Here is a 26976-nt window from a genome sequence, read left to right as displayed (position 1 = left end):
AGAGCCAGGCGGGCTGCTCCAGGGGTGGAGCGGGGGCTACAGCGGTGTTTGGGTTCCCTCTGGATCCGCTCTGCACCGCGGAACAGCCGCTGCGAGACCCCGGCACAGCCCGGGCAGCGCGACTGGGGCGCCGCTACTCGCGGCATTACTGCGGGGGGCGGGGCTTCGGGCGGGGGCGGTCCGAGAGAGGCGGGGCCGGCGGGAGGTGGGGCTGGAAGGGCCGGGGCGCTTCTAGAACGGGCGGCGGGAGCGGCGGCTGCACGGTGAGCGGGGCAGGGCTGAGGGCACCGGTCGCGCTGAGACGAGCGGGGTAGGGCTGAGGGCACCGGTAAGGCCGGAGTCCGCGCTGAGGCGAGCGGGGCAGGGCTGAGGGCACAGGTACGGTCGGAGTCCGCGCTGAGGGTTGGGGGCACATGTACGGCCGGAGCCCGTAGCACGCTGTGCCCGCTGCCGCAGCCCCCCGGGACTGGCGGGGGTCCCGCTGCCGGAGCCCTGAGCTCGGTCCGAGCGCGTTGCAGGCTGCTCAGCCCTGGCGAGACGCGGTTCGATCCTCTCCGGGGTCCTGGCTCCGCTGTTGGGGCCGGCGGTCCCCGCGGGCCGGGCTCGGGGGGACGGCGCTATCGCAAAACATCCCGCGTCTCTGTAAGTGCGTTAGAGCTCTCATCGCTAAAACAGTGCGAGAGCTTGTTGCCCTTCTCCGCGCTGTTTGGGTTTGATAGGACTGGCATTCCCGGGTAAATCACTGCCAGCTGACTTTGCCAGCTGCGTTAACTGGCTGTGCGTGTTCCCTGCCTGCCACAGGCTCACACAGAGCAAGCCATGGCTTGAGCTTCGTAGAGGTGTTCAAACCCCACTTGTTCTGCTCACGTCTCATTTTATTTTACTCTGAGCTTTGTTTACGATAAAAAAGCCTGTCCCTGGACAGTTGTGCAGCTGAGCTGGGGACAAGCCAGAAGAGCGCAGGCAGCTGTGTGTGACCTGTGCGATGCCGCGACCCAAGCCTCGGTGGAAGAGGCTGAGCAAAGGCAGGGGAGAGCAGCTGGTGTGAAAACTGAAGGCACTACCTAAGTGTTACCACAGCTCAGCTGGGGCACAGCAGCTTGGCAGGTCATAAGATGGCAAAACATGCCTTTGACTAGACAGGAGTAATTTTATTTCAGGAAGCAAAGAATGTCCTTGTAACCTGGAAGCCAGGAGGAGAGAGGATATGTAAATAAAGGCTATTTTTGGGACTGTCTGACTTTGTGATGTTTGGTGTTTCCAGCCAATAATCATCCCTTTTCCTCAGTATTAGTGTTCCCCAGCAGACATTTTTGTAACAAAACCTCTTGTGCTTTAGCTTTATAGGTGCCCTGTGAGGGTGGAGTGGAGCTGGAAGGCTGCTGTGGCCATCTTTACCAGGGTAATATTTCATCTTTCTGGCATTAAGGACTTGGAAATAATCCCACAGGTATGTTGTGAATATATATAGCAATCAATAACTGCCATTCATATTTCACAAGCAGAACATTATTCTGCATTGGTGAATTGGCACTGCTGTGGCACTAACAGACAAAAATGTGGCATCCTGCTAATGCCATAATTTCTTGGGATTCGTTTTTTAATATGACTAATCATACTTTGGGAAGCAGTGCAGGAATTACACACTTCAAAGAAAGTAACAGCAGGGGGAGCTGGGTTTACCAGTAAGCGTAAGAAATTTTTCACTGGAGGTTTAAGTCAGGAATCCAATCTGTTTATGATTTCCATGCTGTGTGCATTGGCAAACTTCCAAAGAAGCAAGCTGTAAACATAGATATTTTTCCTATGACTAGTTCTGATTTTTGTGCATGGTTTTCTATATGTCAGAGATGTGAGAACATGGAGTGTGGAAGCAGGCATGTTCTAGGGGAATTTTAGAACAGAATCAACCTCTGAGATAATGCCTGATTTTAATTAAATTGAATTGAAAGAAACAGTTCACTGACAGCAGACCTTTTAATATGAAAATAACTCCTCTTATTTCTGAACAAGAAGATACTTTTAATGCTTTATATGGCAAATGATAAGTTATTCCAAGTTATGTTAAGTATGATTATATACTAAGGTTATGGCCTTTGCACAGTAAAATGCAGTCTAGATATTAATGCTAAAAAAATAAGCTGTAGTGAAAAATGCCCAGGGTCTTTTTGTCTCACCAACACTGTGGGATTTGACTCCAGGCTGCTTTATAAAGGCAGAGCTTGCAGAGTAACATTGAAGAGGATTTGCTGTGCCTTAGACTTGCATCAGTTTTGTTCTCTACTGGAGTGTGGAAGAAATGTTTAGTTATGGCTTTAAAAATTAACTGGGAGCTAACCAGGATGATTATGGCTTCTAAGGTGGTTATAATTTATGTTAAAAGAAATGCCAGCAGTTTTGCATGACTGTGCTGTGTCCTTGTTAATGCTTGCAAATAAACAGCTTTTCCTCATTTTCTTTTGGCTTGCCTTGAGAAGCACAAGGCAATCACATTGCTGGTTTTGCTAGGTAATTATAATTGGTTTTAGATGCATATTAAAATGCTTTGTAAAGAAGGGCAGTGATGTTGGCATAGGCTGCTTCAAGCAGTAAAACAAGTGTGCTCTGGAGGAAGGGGCTGGGTTGAACACTGGTGCATCTGAGTTCATGTGGATTATCAATTGCAGCTTTGAATTACTTGGTTCAAAGTCTTCAGCTAATGGTGTAGGTTTTCTTTCCTTAGTATTTAATAACTTTTAAAATGTTTTATAGCTGCTATCCTGTGCTGGGCGAATCTGCAAGGCTTGAAATGCTGCTACAGGTGAATGGTTTTATGGCTGCCTTTCTTGATATTGAGAGGCTCCTCCTTGGCATCATCTTGAAAACCTGTTTAGAATTAAGCCAATCTTTTGGCTCTTAACAAATAAGCAGCCTTGCAGGTTTGGTTTGTATCATTTTCCACTTGGATATCATTAACCTTATTTATAGCCATTTATAGCATTAACTGATAGCAGCTTAATGCCTCCTTGTGAAGCTCCATTGTTTGTGGAGGGGAAAGGGAGAAGCCATCTGCAGCCCCAGTTCAGTGTGTCTGAAAGCACCCCTTGGGGTGTCTCCAAGCAAGAGGATGGGTGGAAAACAGTGGCATTTGGAGGATCCCCAGACATTTCTGTCTCATCCAACAGTCCAACCTCAAATAGCTGTTTCAGTATGGATCAAATTTCAGAGCCTCAACTTTGTGGGCACCTGTGGTACTTTCTGGGGTCCCTTGTGAAGAGAGGAATGATGAATCTGACTCAATGTTCTTAGAAGGCTAATTTATTATTTTATGATGTTATATTAAAGAATACTGTACAAAACCTATACTAAAGAATAGAGAAGGGATACAGAGAGAAGGCTGCAAAGATAGTAATGAAAACTTGGGCCTCTCTCCAGAGCCCTGACACAGCTGGATGGTGATTGGTCATTAAGTAAAACCAATTCACATGAAACCAATGAAACATGCACCTGTTGGTAAACAGTGTCCAAACCACATTCCAAAGCAGCAAAACACAGGAGAAGCAAATGAGATATTGTTTTCCTTTTTCTCTGAGGCTTTTCAGCTTCCCAGGGGAAAAATCCTGGGCAAGGGGGTTTTTCCAGAAAATATGATGGTGACATGCACCAAGAGCTCATCAGTGGCCTGAGGTGATCTTGAATTGTGGTTTGCTTGTTGGATTTCACTGTGGTACTTAAATGGAAGGAGCTGCTTTAAGAGTGGTTTCCCAGGTGTCTTTAACAGCACAGACAAGCACAGAGGAGGAGATGGGCTGTAACCCTTCCTTGTGTCAGCAGCTTGCATGCTGTATTCCAGTAGCTCAGAAAAATGGTATCTTAATCAGATGTTGACAGTATCTGGTTATGTTACTTTGTCTCCCAAGCTTTATTCTTCTGGGTCTGTAAGCAGAGAGCAGTACTCTGCATTAATGGCTTAGAAGAAACCATTGCTGTGTGCTCTGAAAAAATCTCCCCCAGCTAGTCTTTGGAAGAAGAGGTGACTTTGCTGGTAGCAGTTTGGAGCAGTTAGGTTGCACCCCAGTTCCCCAGCTCCCCTAAAGAAGCCCCGTGGCAGAGGGAGTGCTGAACCTTTACCTGAGGAGTGGAAGGACACTGTTTGTTTTTCTGCTGTTAATGTGATCAAAAAGTGTTCACATGAGTACAAGTAACACTCTGGTCTGATTTACCACAATAAAGGATATGACTTGTATTCTTTATGTTGTACAGACTGGTCTTATGTTGGTTCCACTTCCCTGCAGAGAAGTCTGTGCAAATTTGGAGCTGGATGAAGGACTTGCTTTTTTGTCCCTGTTTTTAGTTAGGCTGTCAGGAAGTGGAGTTCTCTTGTACTTTGGTGCATAAGGGAGACCATAGCATATCAGTGTGAGCAGAAGTTGAGTCCTGAAGGCACTGGATGTAATAGATATTTGTTTCCTCTTCTGACCTGAAAAAAGTGCTCCCTTTTGGCCTATGCTCCCTGTGACTGGATATGGAATTCAGAGTGAATGAGAAACTGAGAATCATGGTAGATATGCAAGCAATTCCCCTTTAATAGGTCAAGTCTATTTTTATATCTTGTTGCTTATGAGGTTTTCAGAAAGCTTATTTAATAAAAGAATTAGTCTAACCTGTGGAGAAAAATTCCATCCTTATGTATTTTGTCTAGGACTTTTTTCCCTCTGCCAGTGTTCCCTGGGCCTGACAGCACTCTTTCCATAGGAGTAATGATTCACTGAGGTCTTGTACTGTAAAGAAGTAAGAAAACCCAAAACCCACAAAAGAAAAGCCAGAAATGTAGGCAGTGTTTGTTACACAAATGCTTGTTTGGCATTTCTGTTTGAATAAAACATACTGCTTTACAAACATTTGGCTCCTTTATTGAGGCATGAGCTGCTCATGCCCCTTCTGCCCTCTTGCCCTCCTTTCAGCTGAGTGGGATGGGCACATGTACGTGTTGCTGTGCACACACGCTCCTGCCAGCCAAGCCTGTGGTTATTCAGCCTCCTGTAATTCATTATTTGTGCTGGTTTTCCCAGTAACAGCTGTCAAAAGAATGTACAAACAATCTGCCAACCCTGCAGCCAGGTGTCCTGCTTGTTTGAGCAAGAGCTGCTTTCTCTTTTTACTGAGGTCTCTGTTTATTGACTCAAGTAAAGCTGAGTAGGATGGTAAAGCTGTTGCAGATCTGCTGTAAAGACAAGCTGGTAGCTGTAGTACTTCTTGGCAGATTTCCTCAGCCATGGGAGAACATGGTGAGGAGGTGCAGGAAAGTGTACAGTTGTTTTAACTGGAATATTCGCTTGTAATTGTTCTCCCAGGCTTTATGTTGTGCATCCAAAAAACCACTCCATTAAATGATGGCAGACTATTCAGATGGACAGATGAGGCTCAATATATCCAAATTAATGTACTTCCCAAGTGCACTTGCTGTGCTTTCTGCTACATCACTTACTGTGGCTTGCAATGTTGGCAGACCTCTGCATGGCACTGTTCACTCAGCTTTATTCATTTCTCAGATTACCCATGTACTAGTTCTTAACTAACTTCAACAAGCAGTTTGGGAATATGTGGTTTGCAGGAGGGTGAGAAACAAAAGAGGGAAAGGAGAAGACTTTTTATGATACTGTGAGACATTTTCCTGCTTACTCATGCTTGCAAACTGTTGTGGTAAATGATTCTGATTCCTTATGTAGTCTTGTAAAGCAATCAAAAGAATAATTTAGAAATAATAATCTTGCCTTGTGATAATACACAACAGAGGACAGAGCTATTCCTAATGTTTTTAGTGGTGGTGGTGTCACTGAGGATGTATTTGGTCTTTGTTTCTGTGGCACTGGTGAGCCCAGCTGAGGGAGAGAGTTTCAGTTGTGCTGTGGGCTTGAAAGAAAAAAATATTCTTTCTTCACTTTTTGTCTTGTGGATATTTCATGTTTTGGAGGCAGATGTGTGGAGCCCAAGGGAACAAGTCAGAGTTATCCCAGAGTTATCTTGAGTCCTTCCTATTTGCTGCATTGCTTGAAATTTCAGGACACTCCTTGTATTTTTCTTTCATTTTTCCCTTCCATTCCCCTTTCTCAGGTTGATTCCATTTTGTCCCCAATAGTTACATTTTTACTGTATTTCAAGTTACTGGGTTGCACGTGGTAATTTTGAGCCACCGGTTTGCCCAGTTACATTGAGCAGGAAAAAGCAGTCACTGAGCTGAGGTGGGGAGTTGTCACCTCCCTTGTGACACTGTAGGGCTGTGCTCTTGGAAGTGGAACAATCTGCTTTCACCATCCCTCTCTGGGGCTGGGTTTCTAAACTGGCACAGCCTTTGAAATACAGGAGTTATAAGGGCTGTGCCCAGAGGCCAGTATGCTGAGATAATGCATCTTGAATAAGCAGAACTGGAAATTTCACTTCTAACTTTTCCAGCCATTGCTGCCACTTCTACACTACAAAATGTTCTATTCCTCTATTTGGCTTTCTCACTATTTGTGTTTCTAGACAGTTTTTAAATAACTGAGTTTTATAGAATGCTATAAACCCATTTAATTTAGACTTTTATTATTATTGGAATATAATTTGTGGATCTCATATTTTCCAGCTCTAGTTATGTCTGACATGGAAGGTGCTGAACTGCTCTTGCAAAAGAGCTTTTTCTCACTCTCAGTGGACAATGTGTATATGTAGTTTCCCTTTTCTCTTGTGGGCTTTCCAGTGTCTTCCATGTAAATCCCAAAGAATATGCAGTATAGCATTTGATGCTGTTAAGTAAAGCTCCTATGGTTGAAGAAGAGTTTTTTCAAGCTTTAAAAATTCAGGGAGTCTAAATAATGTGCATGAGGTGAAAATGCAATGAAAATGAAGATAAAGGTTAATGCTTTGGCTTGTTTCTCACAAATAAGTTAATTATTTTTATTCCTCCTTTTCCTTTTAATTTTTAACAGGTATCTGGAAGATGAAGCCCTGGCTGCAGTTGATGTTCTTCCCTTGTGTTTTCCTGATCTGGCATGCAGAGGCAGAGTTCTTCACCTCCATAGGTGTGGAAAGAACCAGTGCATGATGTTGTGATGTGGTTATTGTTATTGTGATTGCTAGAACTGATGAAGTTATCATCTGAAGCATATGGTTTTCTAAATGTGGCCCTGGCCAACACTGTCTCTATTAGGGAAAGCTGCTCTTCTGCAGCCTCAGTGCAATTTGTTTGCAGTTGGCTGACTTGGAACGCTGACCAGCATGATCCAAGTTTCTCTGGGGCCTCTATCAGTAAAATAAGATGGGCTCTGTGTTCTATTAGGGTTTGTGCATCTGTTGTCATTTTAAACAGAGCACACCACCTTATGCTAGAAAGCTTAGTCTCTTGAATTTGAGTTATGAAAATAGTTTAAGTGGTAAATATGTGAAGTTTTTATTTTTCCCCAGCAGCCAAAATGTCCTGTCTTCTCAAAAAGCAGAAGTTAGGTGTCAGAAGGAAAAATCAGTAACTCCCTTACATGGTGTGTTTTGCTAGGCCTGACTAAATCCTAAAGAATTTGCACTGTAATGAATCTGTAAAATAATTTGATTTTTATGACAAATTAGTTCCTGTGTTCTAATAAGATCCAATCATGTATGATTGTGGTAGAGCTTCAAATGAGCACAAACTGAGTTTTCTGCTGTTAATTGCTGTAACATTTTCCTGTTGAGCAGTTTGGGGACTTGCCCTCCATAAGGGCATTAGAGGCTGATTAACTGCCACTGGCTGTTCTCCAGAATGTTCTTTGAGTCAGTGGAGCTGGTTCTGAATGGCAAAGCTCAGAGCTCCTGGTGGGGTGTTGTGCACCTCTGTGTGGAACTGCTCAGCCAGTCCTGCTGCCAAGCTCCTCACGTGCCCTGTGCTGGCTCAACAATATTTAACTACATGTGTATTATTTGCTTCTGATTTTCTAAGTAGCATTTTGTACAAAGCTTCCACAAAGAATCACCTTCTCTTTAAACTTACCTATTTCTGAACCTTTGCTAACTCTGAAAACAGCACATCCTGCTGCCTTCTATCTGCTTAATCATGCCTCATTCATAATTACTTTGGAATGCTGGAACTGTGGTTGCATTTATGAATCTAATAATGTTCTTTCAGTTTGGGCTTTGAAAAGCCAAGTTTGTCACAGCAATTAGGACTGATATGTTAGCAATTTCCACTAATGCTAATCAGGAGAGTGTGTGTGAGTCTATGAACATTCGTCTGAAATTCCTCTCTGTGTAATGTTAGGCTGTTGCCATGGTTACCCATACTGTAAAGCTGTAACTTTAAATGATGTTAGTGGTTACACTAGCAATTTGTTAGTGTGACCTAATCTGTGTCCATATGTAAAACAGATGCTTTGGCAACCATTTGCATCTTTTGTTGCCTTGTCTCCATAGCTGTAGGAGTGTCAAACCTTTATTTTAATTGTCTTGCTTGCGCTTGTAGGACTAAAAGTAATTGAGAGGCAGAGGAAGGGTCAGAGCAAAGCTGCATGAACTGTTGAAGCTGGGACTTTAAAAGCCCCTTGAAGCACTTGAATGCCAGACCTGTGTGTCTGATAGCTTTTGTGGGGTACAGGCATTGAAGTGCACATCCTTAATTTGTCTGTTGTTTGTGATGGTTTTAATAGCCCTGGAGCATTTAAGGTTTCTTTTCAGTGCACTTGGGAATTGTTACTTTTTTAGGACTGATGAATATTTGCTCCTACTCATTTTAGGTCAAATGACAGACCTGATTTATGCGGAGAAGGACTTGGTACAGTCTTTACAGGAATATATCCGTGCAGAAGAGAAAAAGCTCTCTCAGATTAAAAGGTAGGGGAGATCTGTGTAATGAAGGGTGACAAAATGGCTCATTTGTGTTCAATCACACCCCACCTTTGTGATGCTAAATCTTGTCGGTATTTCCTCAGTAGATAATTGCAGGTGTCACTTAGAATTTACTTCTTTAGAAATGGTGCTCTGGTGGGATCTCCCCACTTTGCCCTGTCCTTGTACCACCACAGAACTCCTGTAAAGAGGACACATCAGTCATATCAGTCTTGTCATGAGAGCTGAATGCCTCTGTGTGCCAGTGCTCTGTGCTGCCTGCTGTTTCATGCCACCAGCCCTGCTTACAGGAGCCAGGTGTGCCAGTGGCATTTACCAAATCTCTGGGTTCCTTCCTGTGTTGGCTTTGCCCTCAGGGGCAGTTCTGCCCTGTTCAGGTGCCAGCCTGGCTGCAGCACATCTCTGATGTTGTCCTGATTGCTTGGATCACTTGAGAGGCTCTTGCTGACAGCTGATACTTTGTGTCATGTAGGAAGATTAATTCTGCTCTAGCCAAAAGCAATATATGCTAGGGTGTGACAGGAGGATGGGCTACATGAGGGCCAGGTTCAGAAGAGCCAAGTGCCTCTAGGAGAACTTGTGCTTTCCAAAAAACTTCTCAGCTCGAGGCTGTATGTGTCAATCTGACCTTCCTGTGGGAGTGTAGGATGAGCTATGGAGTAGTGGAATGGTAGGAGTTCTGGTCACATAGGCACAAAATGTTCTTTTCCTGAAAAGCTGCCCTTCGGAGGCAAAGCAATATCCTTTTCAAGTATTGGTAAAGAGAATATCTGTTCAGTCTATGAATAAACTGGTATTTTTAAGGCTTGTTACAACTGAGATGCATGCCTGCTGAAGTCAGGTTTAAAATACTAAGCAGGGAAATACTTTCTCTTTGAAAGAGACTATTGTAATTTTAAAAACCTCCACTTTATCCTTGTGAACTTGAAAGATTGAAAGCCAGTTTTGACAGTAAAAGCAGCAATAATTTGATCTAGATGTGTAATTTGAATGATTTAGGAAGGAAGATGTGCATTCATAAATGCCTGAGAACAACTTATGAATGCACATCTTCCTTCTTAAATCATGTGCACACTTCTCATTCCAGCTGGGCTGAAAAGATGGATGTACTGACCAGCAAATCAGCCTCTGATCCAGAAGGGTACCTGGCACACCCTGTGAATGCATACAAGCTCGTCAAGCGTCTGAATACTGACTGGCTGGAATTGGAAAACCTGGTTCTTCAGGACACAACAAATGGTGAGGAATTACAGGGGACTGCTGTTGGGAGGCAGCCTTGTGTTCTGGAAAACCACAAGCTTGGCTGTGGTTTAAATATTATTGCCAAGTTTGTTTAAAAAGCAGCTAAGGACTTGACTTGTGTGTACTGATTACCCAAGTGAGTGAGACTTGTGACTGAACACATCTTAGTCAAGACTCAAACTGTTTTATTTGGGGAAGAAGGGAGAATGGGATGTGCTAAAGCTGTGCTGGTAACTGATGAGTGTTATTGTTCTCTTGTATATAAACTGCTTTATTTGATTTCCCAGTCTGTTGCTTCTCTTGATGATCACTGTTTTTTGACAGTGTTGATCAGAAAATAAGATTAAGAATCAAAATAAGTCCCATATTGAACTGGTGGAGAAACTTGTATCAGCCTCAGTGTTAGAGTTGGCAGATGCTGTAGTCTGTCAAAACCAGGATTGCTATATGATTGCTGTCTCTAAATCTATTCTTCTAAATCAAATGTTTCCAGTACTAATCCTTGGGTTTGCATCATTTTTTCACATGTCTGCCTGAATTTGCTTGCATACCTTTTTTAAGCAGAGGTTTATTTTTACTGGACTCTTGGAAAGTGAGGAAGAGGTGGTTGTGTTTTTCAGGCAGAACACCACATGGTTTCCCTTTCTACTCTGCATATGCTACAGTTTAGGTACTTGAAAGTTTTTTCCAGACAAGGCTTTTATTGCCTTTTGGAATAGTTATCCTGAATGGAAATAAAATACTCATGTCTGTTGAATATGTCTGTCGCTAATTTTTTCTAAATGCTTCTTTTTCCAGTTTGGCTTTCTGTATGATTAGAAATGGTTGGGCTGTTTTCCTTCAGTTGATGGCTTCCTCTTCTGTCCAACCAACCTGCTGTGTAGCCCTGACATGTTTACTTAGTGCATTTAATTTTATTTCTGAGTATCACCTGGTTTACTTGTCAGGTTTCATTCTCTCACTGAGTGAGGCTCTATGCTAGTGAGGGGATCCTGGATCAGGGTCTCTGCCCCTGGAACTGAGACTTGAAAAGCTCTTGCAGCTTTAGATGTTGGAATACCAAGTTGGAGATCATTGACCAGTACTACAACCTGAAATCAGCTGTCTCTATGGGTATTGCAGGAGATATGATGAAAGCTGTTAAGTTTTCATGTCAGAAAGAGATATTACAGGACAATGAAGATCATTAGATTCACATTGTATATCAGTAATTTTGTGGCACAAGAAATTTGAGTTTAGCTATTTATTCTTTATTTTTTACTCATGAGCTGTATTTCTTGAAAAGGGACAGAAAACAATGTGTTTATAACTTTTGAGCCTAGTAAGAGGCTTTAAATCTGGGTTATTTGAAACTTAATTCTCAAGCCAGAGCAGATGTTTCCTCTTCTGTGTCAATCTTGTGCTCATATTTATTCAAGCTCTGGAAGTAACATCTTGCCCTTTTACTGCAAAGGCTTTATTGCAAATCTTACGATCCAGCGTCAGTTTTTTCCAACTGAAGAAGACGAGACCGGAGCGGCGAAGGCTCTGATGCGCCTGCAGGACACCTACAAACTGGATCCTGAAACCCTCTCTCGAGGGAACTTGCCAGGTAAGTGTGCCAAGGACTCCTCAGCTTTAACAGGAAGGAAATGGTAACATCCTCAAACTCTCTCCAAAAGTCCTTTATAAAATGAGGATTACCTGATTTTGCCACAGATGTTTCAGAAAATTTCAAGAAATGCTGGGATGTCTGATTATTAGCAGAGTCCTGATTGTTTGCTTTTGCTGCTGCTGAGACACCTACTGAAACAGGTTATGGTGGCTACCAACATGGTGTTTACTAACTGAATAGGCTTCATTGGTGTGTGGGTAAATGAGCTGACACAATATTTTTATTTGTTGTAAGTATTACTAGCAATTAATAATTAACTAAATTTGAAGTCTTACATGTGCATCTTCTGAGCTGGAGAAACTGGAAATCAGTGCAGTCAACTGGACACCCAGTTTGTTTAAATCAACATCAGCTTGCTTATGCACAAATACAGATTTATAGTAAAGAGAAACAAGCTGGCTGTGCAGGTAGTCAGGCTTCTCTGATCATCTAATGGTGTTAATCTGTAGGTTAGGTGAAATCTGTTACAATCTTAGTCTGCTCTTCCTTTGTCTACAGCAGAAAACACAGTAGTTTACCACTGTAACTTCTGTTAACTTCTCTTTGTTTCCAAAGGAATGGGTTAGAATAAAATTAAGGCAGTTTACTCTGTAATTCTGATGGTGATCATTTTAGTACTGAACCTAAAATATTGTCAAAGCATTGTTTCTTAGAAACATTTTTGGATGATAAAAGTGTGTATTTACAGATACTTCTCAGTGTGTCCCATGTATTTAAGGCAAAGGTGCTTGTGTGGATTGCTGAAAGCTGTATTTTTGTTTTAGGAACAAAATATAGATCCTCCCTGACAGTTGGCGACTGCTTTGGCATGGGGAAGACAGCCTACAACGATGGGGACTATTACCACACTGTGCTTTGGATGGAGCAGGCCTTAAAACAGCATGATGAGGGGGAGGATACAACAGTCAGCAAAGTGGAGATCCTGGATTATCTCAGCTATGCTGTTTTCCAGTTTGGGGACTTGCACAGAGCCATGGAGCTCACCAGGCGCCTGATATCCCTCGGTAAGAACAGAGACCACGTTGCTTTAGCAGGGAAGTGCTGCCAGCAGTCATGGCCCATCCACATTGGTGAGGTGATTGGAAAGGATATCCTGACAGATCACTTTAATAAATGTGGGTCCTAGAAAAAAGTCTGTTTATACATGAAGTGTCTTTAACAAGCTGTCTTATGGTCCATGCTGTTGTTACCCAAGGCCCTGGTGTGTCTGACTGCACTCACTGCCTGTGTGCTTTGCTGGACTGTACTGAGATGCTTTGTTTGGCAGTGGTTAAAGCCTTGCTTGTCTCAAGTAGAGATCAAGGCTACCACAGATATAGGCAGTGCTGCACCTTCTGTGAAGTCCTACTGACTTTACATATACCTCTTTATTCCTCAGTGCAGGTACTCATGGATGCTGGAATACTTTGCCTGAGATCTTGCAATATTTCTGAATATTCAGAACAAACTGAGTTTCTTAAAACCTCTTTTTATTTCTGAACTGTTTTTAGTTTTCCCTTGACTAAGCAAATAAGCTTTCTATCCAGCTTTGCCTACTTCGTGCAGTGGAAAGGTCTGTCCTCTTCGTTTAGAGTTAACATTACCTGTGTTAGGTATTTGATGGGGTTTTTAATGAGCTTTGGTTGTTTAGATATTAGCAGCATCCTGAGAGTGGGTGAAACTTTCCTATTGAAAAATATTTATTAGTCTAATTTCTGCAGAACTAGAATTCTTTATTTAAAATTTACAAGAATATGAATATGCATTGAATCTAGCTCTAGGGGTTTAGGGATAGCAGAATGCAAATCCTTATCAGCAGCAAACAGTGGAGCACAGTTGGCAGTTCCTTCTGTAAGGAGCAGCTTCCTCTGCTCTGGGCTCAACTTCCCTGTCTGGCCACTATTACCCTGTGCTCTGAGTGGTGACTGGAGTGAGCTTTTGGGTTGGTTCCATGAGATAAACACAGTGAAGTTGGGAAAGCCAGAAAGGAAAGAATCTGTTGTAGGTAGTAGCATCCAGAAACACAGATGAACAAGGAATTGTTCCTTCTTAGTTATCTGGGATAAAGGTCTATTGATGATGATAATTGATTCTTACCAACATCAATAATAAATCACTAGTGTGTCCAAAGATGCTCCCTCCCATATAACCCTGTTAGAGCTACAGATGGGTGCTGTAGGTGGGCCCAGAGCTTCCCAACCTGAGAGAAGTCTTTGGGACTGAAGAGTGTGGCTGGACTCCACCACAGTATTGACTAAAGTCTGCTTGAGCAGTGTGGGTGAGCAGCATGGTGGAGAGGAGGGGTACAGCAAGTGTGCTGCCTTGGTCTCTGCTCATCGTGGGTAGAACTGGCCAGAAAAGTTGAGAGAAAAGGAGGAATGTAAACAACAAAATCTTTGTATTCTTTTTCTTGGAATACAAGTTTTATGATGGGTTCTTCCAGGAAGGATTCTTTTGTATCCTTAGTGCAGCTCTCCTTTGCAAAGACAGGAGCTTCCCAGTGTGGATTTTCAGTGCAGACTGAAGCCAATGCCTTTGTTTGCCTGATAATGCTTTAGGAAGGGAAGAATTGTTGCTGTCTTGATACAGGGTTTGTTTGTCCTCACGGTTTGCAACAATCACCATTTCTGTCTGGTTTTCTCCCAATGAAGACAGCACTCATGAGAGAGCAGGCAGTAATCTGCGGTACTTCGAGAAGCTGCTGGAGAAGGAAAGAGAGGAGAAGGAGAAAGAAAATTCAGTAAACAAGACTGTGACAAGCACAGAAGCTGTGGTGCAAAGTGGAGCCTATGAGAGGCCTCTGGACTACTTGCCAGAGCGTGATATCTACGAGGCCCTGTGCCGAGGTGAAGGGGTGAAAATGGTAAGGGACAAGAATTTCCTGACTATGCTGCCTTTGCATAAGGGTGGTCAAGCTTGGTGGAACACGTTTTTTCCTTCTGTGAAGCTCTTTTTTTAAGAAAAATTTAAGTTTGTTTCTGTCCAGGTTGAGATTTGTATCTTACATCTTGGCTTCTCAATCTTCAGCTGTTACACACAAACAACTCTTAGCTGTACCTCTGAAGGGTTGTTGAAAATTGATTCTCCTCAGTCTGTCTACTCAGCTTTTTCAAAGTCAGCCATACAGGGCTTTTTCCCCTGAGAGCTGATTATGCTTTACCACACTCAGGGAATCACATTATTCCTTCCCTTTTGCACCATAGACATGTATTCTGGAATGACTATTTTGACCAAGTGATTTCCAGTACCTCTCAACAAATATCACTTCAATTCTTAGTCCTGGGAAAAGAACCAATTTATTTCATCCGTATAGTCTTAATTATGAAAACCAGACTTTTTTTTACAGCTCACTGCTTGCATAGTTCTTAATCTGTAACCTATTATGGTTTAATTCCCCTAAAGATGAGTATTTCAGATGCTGCTCAATGGTATTTGGAGCAGGATATCTTGTTTTTAATTGCAGTGAATTGCAGAATTGTTCTTGTTTACCTCTTCTATCTTCTGGTCACCTGATGGCTTTTACAGTCTGTGTGGAATGAAGCTCATCTTCTTGCCTTGCCTGTTTGAAGTCCAAGAAAAGTGTTTGAGCAAACAGTGCTTTGTTTGGCATTTTGTTTCAGACACCTCGAAGACAAAAAAGGCTGTTTTGTAGGTACCATGATGGAAACAGAAACCCTCACCTGCTGATAGCTCCCTTTAAAGAAGAAGATGAATGGGACAGTCCTCACATTGTGAGATACTATGATGTCATGTCTGATGAAGAAATTGAGAAGATTAAACAACTAGCTAAGCCAAGGGTAAGTTTCCCTTTTTCCATCTCACTAATAACTGCCAATTCCATGCTTCAGTCTCTATTAGCAAGGACTAAGCAAAGGATTTGAAAGATCTGGTTTCATACTACAGATGGTACACTGCAGCTGTTGCCTAAAAGGAAAGATTTTCAAACTGCCTGGTGATGTAGGACCATAAAGCCCAGGCTCCCAAAGGTACTTATGCATTGTACCTTTATTTGTACTTTAATTATGCAAAGTTCTTACTAAATGGCTTAGAAAGCTTTAAGAAATTAGAGACTAGACTTGAAAAGATAAATGGCTGACTTAAAATGATGGGAGTAGGTGTGCAATGTGTCTTGAATCTGTCTTTTGAACTGGAGCCAAACTTAAATGATATTTAAAATCCCCAAATCTCAAGAGAAGTGGAAAGATAAAAATGTAAGTTGTGCTAGAATAATACCTAGAGGTTTGGGTTTTGTTGGGTTTTGTTTTGTTTGTGTATCCTGGAATCCACTGCTTCTGTTCTAAACCATAGATATTTCTTGCTACTCGTGATATGAGTTCTGGTGACAGCTACCTCATGCAAAGCTAGTAATTATCTGTTTTTTCTGGAGGTGGAATTTTCTGTCACCTTTCTGGCAAAAAGTAGTATGGCAGTGTGATAGTAGTAGACGCCCCCATACTTTTTCTGTCAGATCTGAGCAGAATGTAAAACAAAAATCTTTGCTTATAGAGGAGTGGTTCATTTTAGCACTCTTCAGGCTACCACTATGAAATATGGTACAAAAATTCTAGTGAAGATTTAGCTTTCTGTATTTCTAAATGTAAGCATAAATAGTTAGAAACAGATTGAGAAACTGATGCTTCCCCAGATGATTAATAATTTGGGATGTTTGTGAAGCTGGTCTTCTATCCAGTGTTGGCTGAACACTCCTGTCTCAGTGAGGAATCTCACCTCCTTAAATGGAGAATTTTTCCTATTACATCATAGTAGAAAACTTCAAGAGCTTCAGATAAAATGGAAGTATTCACATAGAGCATATCACTTAATCTATTTTATCAAATAAAAGCACTGTCTAAAGACTGCTGTTTTTTATTCAAAGTTTTATGGAAAGTCTTAATGCTTGGTCTCTGAATTTTGCATATATTACTAATGTTAGAGGAATTTTTCATGTAATCTGTGTAGTGTAGAATTGCAGTCAGTCCCTAGAAGAGTAGGTAAATATTATAGCCTTAAGATTCAGATGAAAATTGTCAATTTTAAAAAAGCAGCCATTTCTTTGAGTTGTTTTTTCTAAACCTCAGCTGCTGGAGTAACTTTAAATTCTGCACTACTACTGAAAGAATGGAAAATTCAAGTCCTGTGGTGAGATGGTCCTTAATAAATACAGCTTAATTTTAGCCTGGAAATTTTAGTTGGGAATCATGGAAGCTTTCAGACAGAACTGTGAAGTGTTATTTTATTTAAGGCTCAGAAAGGTGACCACTTTGTTTATTCTAAAATGCATTTGCAAGACAATTTTACTTTTGAGTCCAAGCACTTAAACATTATCTGCAGTTTACACTTGCCAATACTTTCTGTAGAGAAAGAACATCTGTATGTGATTGGGAGTAGCTGCAGTTGAGTTGCTTTTTATGCTTGTTTTGCAAAATGCAATCACTGTTATTCCACTTCCAAAAAGTAGATCCAGCTTTTCAGGCAATCCATCAGAACTGGCTGGGGAGAGTCAAGAAAATTCTTAGCTCTGTTGATGTGGATAGCATTGAGGCAGGTCCATCATAGTGTGAGAAACATATTCCTAAAATCTTAGTGTTACCTGCAAGCCAGGAATGTCTGAACAGGCAAGAACATGGCAAGAAATGGGGAGGCATAAATATCTGAGCTCATGCTACAGGGTTTCAGCAATGCAGAATTTCAGAAGGAAATAACAGAGATTGCTAAACTAAACAGACTCTGAAACAGTCAGTGAACCTTCTGACCAATGAAGGGTGTTATGATGATTTTTGAAAGCAAATGCCTCTTACAAGGCTGATTTCTCCACCCTGAGAAAGGAAGCCTCACATTTATCAGTTGCTTGTACCAACTGAGACGTAGATTGTGTGCCTTAAATGAAGAAACCTGCCTGTCAGAGCAGAAAGGAAATAATATCAAAGCCGTCAGGCTTATTTGAGTTCTGATTTATTTAGATCATATGCTAGGTGCAGAAATCAAGCAAGCATGTACAAGCTTGAAAATGGCAGCAGAATGAAAAGTCTGAGAAGCAAAATATATATCCCCAAAGCTATGCTTCACTGTACCAGTGAAGAACAACTAGGCAATCTGGCTCTTCTGTTATAATTTACACAGGCAAAATCTGGAACAAAATAACAGTGAGTCAGAATTACAGCAACAGCTGTACCAAGAACTCTTGTATAGGGACAAGACAGCTGACAAGGAGTGTAAAGCTGGCTGGAGACTTATTTGAGGAAAAATGAAGGAAATAATGACTGCATTCCCTGAAGAAGAGGCAAATAAAAAGGCCTTCTATGACCTATAATTAAGTGGAAGAAAAGAGGTATGATTTAGAGTGTGTGTGGTTAACAGGAGTTAAATTTAAATGTGGTCTGAGTTTACAGTCAAAGAAAAGAGTATCCCAGTTCTTGTTCTCAGCTGCAAGAATGAAACCAAAGTGAGCTGGTGTATTGTTAGCAGTCATCTGTCACTCTGACACTACAGCAAACTATCAATTTTGCCAAGTTCCATTTTTTTTCCCCCTACATATCTAGTCATATGGCCTACATGTGATGATACTCACTGTTTAAAATGTCTAGGTGTGCTGTGCTTTTGCAGAGTTACCTTCATCAGAGCTGGATGTTCCAGGCATCTCTCAGCTGGAAAATTTGAGCATGGAAATATTGAGAGTTGTATTTGAGAGTTTTCTACTACTGGGGACTTGCTTGTCCCATAGTTTGTAACTCGTTCTGTAAAAGTTTTCACTTGTTATTTTACATCTGAGAATGAGGTTGGGGTTTTAGTCCATATGAGGAGCAGGCTGATTAAATTCATGGACTATCCAATGATTTTCTCTTTGCTAGGAACTTGGACTTCATATGTTGTTAACTTTTGTTGTTGTTTCCTCTTGCTAATATTGACTCCAGCTGTTTAAAAAAAGTGCCTTCAAAACCTGTTAAGCAAGCAACTCATGGATTTAATCAATATCATGGCTTGGGCAGTCCCTCAGACTCTTTTTCCAGGGTCAAATACAGGTGATGGATTGTACTTGTGATTCTGCATGTGTTGTTTCAGCATGAAGTCAGATCATATTCCAGGTTGAAGCTCTTTTATCCAGTGAGTTACTGAAGTTGGACAAATCAGGTGTTGCTTTTGGTAAGATGTGAGAAATTTTCTCTCCTGTAGCTGATGTATTTCTTCCCCCTTGGGATTTTTTTTGGCACAGCTGGCACGAGCCACAGTACGTGATCCCAAAACTGGTGTCCTTACAGTGGCCAGCTACAGGGTATCCAAGAGGTAAGCAGAGGGAAGGGCTGAGCTTTAAGGTTTTTGTGTTTAACAGCTGTTGTTTGCTACCTCCTATGTCTGAAAACCTGAGCTGCTTTGCATGTAACCAGAGCTTCCCCAACAAATGCATGGGAAATGGCTCTTTTAGCCATCTGACAAAGGGCAGGAGAACCCTTCTGCCTTGGGAAATGGGATGTGGTGATTGGTATTGTAAAATGATGTGATGCTGTCCTTCCTTAGCTCGTGGTTGGAGGAGGATGATGATCCTGTTGTGGCCAAGGTGAACCAGCGAATGCAGCAGATCACAGGGTTAACAGTGAAAACAGCTGAGCTCTTGCAGGTTGGTGCACTGGCTTCACCCTGGTTAAGGTGGAATGCTGCAGACAGATGTTTTGTGTGTGCCAGGCAGAGAAGGGTGGAGAGACCAAAGCAATATAAGATAACTTCATGCAGAAATCTGATATTTATCAGTTTGTTCTGAGGGAAATGCCTGCAGCTTATTTTTCAAGTCTGCAAAAGCTTAGTTCAATGTTTCTAAGACCCAAGTATTTTTTTGCTATAGTCTGATATGAATTCTGATCTTTGGATGGCTGTTGGGAAGAAGAGTGCCAGTAGTACAGCACTGCCAGAATAGCTGTATGTTAGTCTATTCACTGTTTCTCTTCCTCCATGCTCCTTGAATTCTGTTTCAGAACTTGATAGAAATACTCTGGTTACAGGCTATCCATAGAAACCAGGTAATTGTCTAGTGAATGGGAGACACATTAAGTACAGCCTCAGAGTAACTAAAGCATGTTATGTGATTATAAAGTGAGGGAAGAGATGCTTTTAAGTAAATCTCCAGTGAAGCTGGAGAGGCATTAGTATGTAACAGATCATACATGTGTGGCACGGAGTCCAGTTCTGTCCCCTAGGCCGAACTCCCAGGGAGTTGCACACTTTGATCTGCCTTTCCTTCAGAGGAAGGAAGAAAAAATGTGGTGGAACTATTGCTGCTGAAGGTTAAACAGGCTGTTGTAGTGATAAGTACAAACCCTCAAGCTACAAAAGGGAAAAAGCACTCAAGTTGTTTCTCATCTGTGTACCTCAGTTCCGGCAATCTAAAAATAAATCCAGTGTACTCTAGATAATCATCTTGCCACAAAGTGCTGTTTCTCAGAGCCTGCTTTGGATTTCTGAGAGCAAGTGCTGTTCTGCAGCAGTCACTTGCAGTTCAATACATATTTATGTGCTTCCTTCTTCCATGCTGTAGGTTGCCAACTATGGAATGGGAGGGCAGTATGAGCCACACTTTGATTTTTCCAGGGTAAGATCACACTTGCACTATTTCTTAATGAGGTGGGGAGGAGGGAGCAGTTTGGTCTGAGAGAAATTTTGGAGGTGTTTTCTTTTAGAGCATTTAATATATAGCCCTGTTGCATGGATGAATTATGAATTCTGAAAGCCTTTGCACTGCTTTCTCTGATGCTGCAAGTTCAAAAGAATTATGAACAAACGTCCCTGCTTACTTTGGGACCTTGATTCTTTACACAGTACAGAGACTGTAAAAGAGTCATACAGCACTTGAATGTGCTCTTTGCATTGTTTTATTTGTAAACTGAGGTCTGCAAGCCCTGGGTTGTGAGTCTGCCTTGTTCCATTAGGCTTCTATGTTCATTGATGTTGTCCAAACCCTGCTTTGCTGGGTGCTTTGCAGGAGCTGACTGAGGAGGAGATATCCTTCCACCTTCCTCCTGAAAAGTAAACATTATGGAAATCCTTGTGGGTTGTCCAGCCCTTCTGGCAGACCCCTGAGAGTGGCTGCAGCACTGGGGTCTGCAAAGAGTTCCCTGGGTTGGTTTTGAGGGCAGTGCTCCAGCCCAGGTTGCATGAACAGGTGCTGGTGCTGGGTCTTCACGAGGCACTAGAGGGCTCTGCCTGGCAAAGAACAGCTCTGCTTTGCTGTGGGAGAAAAGAAGAGCAGATTGTTAATAATGACCCTCAACAAGTTCATAAGCATACTGAGGAGCTGTGGTGACTGTTAACTTCAAATATAAAATCCATGTGATGCCTTGGTTTCCGTGGTATTTCAGTGGGATCTGGCATAATTCAGATTGTCCCAGGTAGGAGGGATTGCTGCAGCCAGAGTATACAACCCAATAATTGAGTGCAGAATTGAAGCCTCCCAACTTAGCACTGTTTAAAAAATAAAAAAAAAATCCAAGTTTTAACACTATGGAAGTTTGTATTCATTAGTTTTGGCCCATTCTGAGAATTTTCCTCTTAACTTCAAGTCTGCTTAGTTTCCTGAGTTGAGCAAGTGTTCTTAAATTCTCTTCAAATCCTTTGAACTCAAGGACCTCAGGCATCAAATTGGCCACTGTGGACTTTACTTTTGGATTAGGAGCTGGAGCAGAGCTCCACTTGGAACATAACCTTGGCTGCATTTGTCAGCTGAGGCAAGGCACTTGCAGAGGTTGCCTCAGTTCTGGTCTGGTCCTGCAGGCTCTCTGTGGATCACAGACTTTGTGTTGAAAAAGAGGTGCTGCTGTCTCCCCAGCTTCTGATCAGCCTTGAAGCTTTTTATTCCCTTGCAGTTCTCAAATAGAGGCACTTTAGTAGCTGCCTACTACAACTTGGAGATTTTATTGGTTTTTCAAGTTAGATTTTTGCTGTTGAAGTTCAGAAATTCGTAGTTGGACCTGGGTTTCACAGCAATGGCAGTAACTAGGGAATTTTCTGTATCTGTGTTATGTTTTTTGGATTGGATTGTATATGCAAGTCTTGGGGTCTTTATGAACACATTTCAGGAAAGGCCACTTGTTCATTAAAACATGCTTCAAGCAGATTGAACTACATCATCTTAGATATGGTCACTGTGGTTTTCCCTGCTGTTTCTTTTTCAATACTGATTTATTGTTTTCTTTAAATGTTGAACATTATTGCTTTTGTGTGTAAAAATTCAGCTTGATATCTCCTGACTGGAATGACTTCCTGACTATTAGCAAAGTAAATAAATTTCTAATTTCACTCTTTTGAAGGAAAGACACTGGTATTTTAGCTTCTACACTGGCACCAGTGTGATCTCAACTTCAACAAATGAAAGTCAATGTTTTTTACAGACTAAAGACAATTTGATCTTTTTGATGTGGTCTTTAGTCCTAGACAGGCAACCACCTGAAACTACTCTATAGTTTTGTCTGCTGTCAAAACATGCATTTGCTCTTCTCATGACAGTATTTCTTTGAGTTGTTACATTTACACGACTGTTATCTAAAGCCCACTGAAGATTAATTTTTTGTATTCATGTCAGTTGTTGACTTTGGATCAGTGCCCAGAACAATAATGGCCTGTTGTTGACCTTACTGGGATAACATCTGTGCCACAGGCCCTGAAATCAGTGCTTCCATTCTCCCTCCAGAACTGTTCAGTGCAATTTCTCCTTGTCACATCCCAGTGCTCTGTGCATGCAGCTGTGCATCCTGGCTGCAACTTGTGATGGCTTTAACATTGCCCTGTATCACTTGTCCCCTTCCTGTTCCAACTCTTTAAATTGGGCTTGAGGATCTCTGCAGAGCTGCACGTGGGTAGCTCTGTTGGGAGCCTGGGTTAAAGTTGTTGTCTGTTGCAGCGACCCTTTGACAGCACACTCAAATCGGAAGGAAATAGGCTAGCGACGTTTCTTAACTATGTAAGTACCTCTGTCTGTCTGCTGTCTGGGAGCTGGAAATTTGCAGTTATTCTCATTTAATTTTATAGAAAGATGAGCCAGATGCTTTCAAGCGGTTAGGGACTGGAAATCGTGTGGCCACTTTTTTAAACTATGTAAGTATGATGATCCTTTATGCATTGAGTGTAACTTCAGCAGCATCTTTTTACAGCTTGTGCAGTTGGTTATTTGTAGAGATTTCCTGGCATCTGGCAGTAGGGATTTCATTATTCCTGCAGCATCAGGTGCTGTCTCATCTGAATTGGTAGAATTTTGGTGGTATTTAACGTCAGAGCAGAAAATTTGAATACAGGACCCATCTTCTCCTTTCGGTCACTCTGCTATGGAATCTTTTACCTAAGTGGATTCCGTGGGGGAAAGGAGACTTTGGCTTAATTCTGAGAGGGAAATACGTGGGGCACTCATGTGGTGTGCTTTTGGAGAACTTGACTAGCAGCCACTTCATGTGAGACAGTCACATTTTTCCACCACTGTTTGACAGCACGTGATGTTGTGGTCTGTGATCCTCTTCCTCAGCTGTGTGGCAAAGCCAGAGTTGCTCAGCACAGGTGCTGCTTCAACAAAGGCAGGCACAGCTGATAAACTTGGTGCAACTAGGTTACAGTGCAGATTTGAAAGATTCATTAGTTGCATGCATTATGCAGCCTACAGACCATGTACACTGGAATCCTAAACAGCTGCCACTGGGAATAGTGGCCTTGTTTTCACAGTAGTCTTCTGACACTATTTTATCTATCAACCTGTACCCACTGTATCTTTAGGATCACCTCATGTTCTGTGTTTAGGATTTTAGTGATATAGTTTAAATATTTTTCTCACAGATTTTAAATTTGTTGGCTGACATCATATTTTGAGTGAAATGCAGCTCAAAACAGAATCAGAAACACTTTCAACTTGGTATAGTGGGGAGGGATATAATCTTCAAAACAAGAATTGGAGTAAGATGGGTAACTGAAATATTCTGCTGCAAAGAAATTTTAAATTGAGTCAATATTTTGTTTGCTTCTTGGAATTTTGGATGAGCTTTGATTTAGAAGGAACAATACATATCTCTGCCAGTTGTACATGGTCAAAGGCACTTTGCCCTTGTTTGTCCCATACAGAACTCATTACACATCATACATGTACCACCAGCCTTACTAAAAAGTCATTTTGTGGCTGAGACGTGTATTAACTTGCAAGGCTGCATGAACATGCTTTCTAGCTGGAAGGGGCAAAAACCTGTGCACCTGTGGCATCTGATGGCCTTTTATTGTACCAAGCAGGAGGACACCAGAGTGGTAACAACATTTCCTATAAACAGAAATCCAAGTTACAATAGGGATTGTGGGGATTTGGGGAGTGTATTAATAGTAGTTTTAAATTTAGTGGGAGTTGGATCTGACTAATTTGTTTCTTTTAATTAGAATCTGACCCAAAGCTGACTTCCACTGATTTCAGTGGAAAGACATTCTATTTTTAATGGGATCATTTCTAGAAACTTTGGGGTTTGAGTCAAGTCTAGAATTTACAATAAATCCTTTGTTACTGATGAATACAATAGGGTTAAATTCATTCCAGTGTAGAAGTGTAAAACATAAAAGATACATGGTTTTGTTTAGAATCTCATAGTTGTAGCTGTTGAAGCTTGAGCTGCCTAAAGCACTTGAAGTTGCATAAGACTGTTGGTGAACAGCACAGAAACAGGCAGAAAGAGGTTTTTCTAATAGTTTGTGTAGTTTTTGAAGTGGTTGACCAAGATGCATAAACTAAATTATGAAAATGAGTTCCAAAGGCATGGTTTCAATTTACAAGGAAATATGTGGTTTAACAGACACTTGTTTTCCTAATTGGATCATAAAGTAGAATGAAATTCTTGAAACCAGCTTACTCTGAAGTCCTCTCTCTTGTTCTAGAGTATTAGCTTTTTAACATGGCAGGTACACAGTTTTAGTGGCTGTTCAAAGTAGAGGATACATAATCTAGGAAATACAGAGCAGATAGACATAAGCTGCACAAAAACCTTCAGCTGAAATAAAATGCTTCAACAGCAGGTACTGCAGCTTCTGCTGGTTGAAGTGCACCCTCCTCATCAGTGCTGCTTGTAGAGGTGCAAGTGGAAATGTGTGGAAAGGCCTTGGGACATTTATAGCTTGTGGAACTGTATAAAAAGCCTTGTAAATGTACAGTTTGTGGACTTTGTTTTCTCAGATGAGTGATGTAGAAGCTGGAGGAGCTACAGTTTTCCCAGATTTTGGGGCAGCAATATGGCCCAAGAAGGTAAAGTCTGTTGATGTTTTTGGGTTTATTCCTTCTCTCTCCACTTCCTGGCTCTCCTTCAGCACAGTCTGTGTCGGTCAGCTGATGTGACAAGTGCAGTTCATTGCAGCTGCAGTGATCTTGCAGACCAAAGGGCATCTCCCTGTGTTGGCTATGTGTGAAATGAACAGTTTCTCTGCAGAGCTGTTTTAACAAAGTAAACTTGTGTTCAGTAGAATTCCTCTGTTCTCTGAACATGGCTGTACTAAAACAGGACTAAGAGTTTTTCGTGTGCTGTTGATGGTGACCTGTTAAAGTGCTTCCAGCTGCTTGTAGCTGAATCCATGGGCATCCTCCTCCCCTTACTTTAAACCTGGTTATGTTGACTAGGTTCTGACTAATCCAGATCTGATCTCACTTTTCAGGGAACAGCAGTGTTCTGGTACAATCTCTTCAGAAGTGGTGAGGGGGATTATAGAACAAGACATGCAGCTTGTCCAGTACTAGTAGGGTGTAAATGGGGTAAGTAATTCCTGTTTGGAAACAAATCCTGAAGGAAGGCTCATGTATGTAAAGCTGGGGATACAATGGCCTCTTAAAAAGGCATTTAATAACCTGGGTACCCCTTCAACTACTGGAGTCATTTGGCCATAGTGAAATTTCCTGCCATCGATCTCATGAAGTATTCAGCAGCTGCATTGTACAGCTACAGCTTTTCTAGTGAGCTTTTGTGTCAATGGCAGCACAAAGTGTAAGACTGTCACTGGGTTTGTGTCATGTATCAGCATCAGAATGACTTGAATTGTCACTTGACTAGAATCAGGTCTATTCCTACAAAGATCTGCCCATAATTTGAGCTGCAAAAGGATGAGAGCTCCTTGTAAGGTAAATGGGAGTGTCTGGACATCAGGAATTTCTGCTTCCTGCTGAAAGCTTATCGAGCTTTGTATCATCTATTCCCATACCTGTATCCCCTAGCCCCCAGGATATGTCCCTGGAGTGCCAGAGATGCTGACTGTCAGTGACACAAGCCCCAGAATACACTGCTCTCTTAGTGTTGGCTCCAGAATTGTGCCTTGGGGAAGATCCTTTCTTCTCCAGCCTTTTGCATCTTTCTGTGTGTTTTCCCTTGGGGGAGTAGAGAAGTATAAGCATGGATCCCCAAACTGAAAGATTTACCTAAAGTATCCATCTAGGTTGTGATGATATCCACACTGGGTACATGGTGATAACTAATTTCAGTTCCCTGTTTCCACAGTTTCAAACAAATGGTTTCATGAAAGAGGAAATGAATTCTTAAGACCTTGTGGGAGAACAGAGGTTGACTGAACTCCAGCCTGCTGCAGACCTTTGTTTCTGTCTCCTTTTCTACTGTTGTTTGTTCCAGTTCATTTCTAAGAAATGATCCATCTTTTTCTCCAAGAGTCCTGGCACTTTACTACAAAAGAACAATAAAATATGTAACACCTGTGAAAGAAAGTAAATGGCATTGTACACACTCATGTCTTTTGGTTGCAGTTATTTCCACATTTTCCCTGCCTTCCTCCCTACAGTCTCCCTCTGTAGTAGTGGTGCAAACAGTGCTGTGATCAATTCTGTTTCTTTGGGTGCTTGGTCTTGTGCCTTTTGTACCTCAGATTTAGATGTTAAATATTTCTTTGAACCAAAGTTTTTTTTTAAAAAAAGTTTTGTGTACATGTTGATTTTATTGTATTTCTATGGATCACAAGTTTTAAAGCAAAAATAAATATTCTTTCCATAAAGTGATTCTCTATTTGGAGTCCTTGATTGGTGCATCAGTATTTGGATTTAAGGAACACTGGGCTTTTACCTTTTCCTCTGCAGGCCTGTTGCCTTGTTGCCCTTTTCTTGTAGAAAATGCATCATGATTTTAATCAGTGTTCTGTCTCAACACATATGGAAATCAGTAGGATGTCTTGCAAGCAAATCTTAATCTACTTCTGTAGACTGGAGGAGGGTTTTGTCATGCCCTTCAGGGAGGCTGGGAATAATCATTCCCTGTGATTCTCCTTTGCCCTTTTGCTCTGTT

At 41.7% G+C, this 26976-nt stretch overlaps 1 protein-coding gene across 4 annotated transcripts; it reads left to right on the top strand.

Annotated features, from left to right (window-relative positions):
• Positions 1–180: 180 nt before the first annotated feature.
• On the top strand, positions 181–26689 carry P4HA2 (prolyl 4-hydroxylase subunit alpha 2). 4 transcript variants are annotated; one of them, XM_014264782.3, is made up of 17 exons: positions 181–263; positions 1340–1450; positions 6948–7040; positions 8721–8817; positions 9920–10071; positions 11528–11665; positions 12493–12732; positions 14359–14570; positions 15328–15504; positions 18918–18988; positions 19220–19319; positions 20232–20285; positions 22590–22649; positions 22718–22783; positions 24879–24947; positions 25352–25448; positions 26185–26689. In XM_014264782.3, exons 3-17 carry the CDS (start codon positions 6959–6961, stop codon positions 26253–26255), a joined length of 1686 nt encoding a protein of 561 aa, XP_014120257.1. In that variant the 5' UTR covers positions 181–263; positions 1340–1450; positions 6948–6958; the 3' UTR covers positions 26256–26689. The 4 variants fall into 4 exon arrangements, with proteins under 4 accessions (XP_014120257.1, XP_005483633.1, XP_005483634.1 ...); XM_005483576.4 differs by lacking the exon at positions 22590–22649; XM_005483577.4 differs by lacking the exon at positions 22718–22783.
• Positions 26690–26976: the final 287 nt, after the last annotated feature.

The sequence above is a fragment of the Zonotrichia albicollis genome, chromosome 15 (genome assembly GCF_047830755.1).
Source record: "Zonotrichia albicollis isolate bZonAlb1 chromosome 15, bZonAlb1.hap1, whole genome shotgun sequence".
NCBI lineage: Eukaryota > Metazoa > Chordata > Aves > Passeriformes > Passerellidae > Zonotrichia > Zonotrichia albicollis.
This window is presented reverse-complemented; position numbering and strand designations above follow the sequence as displayed.

What these genes read in the sequence shown, in the direction of transcription:
- P4HA2 (XM_014264782.3), top strand. Translation starts at nt 6,959, where the DNA reads ATGAAGCCCTGGCTGCAGTTGATGTTCTTCCCTTGTGTTTTCCTGATC. An exon ending in TCTTCAGGACACAACAAATG is followed by an intron (nt 10,072 to 11,527) that starts GTGAGGAATTAC and finishes TTTACTGCAAAG; the next exon opens with GCTTTATTGCAAATCTTACG. An exon ending in TAGCGACGTTTCTTAACTAT is followed by an intron (nt 22,650 to 22,717) that starts GTAAGTACCTCT and finishes TTAATTTTATAG; the next exon opens with AAAGATGAGCCAGATGCTTT.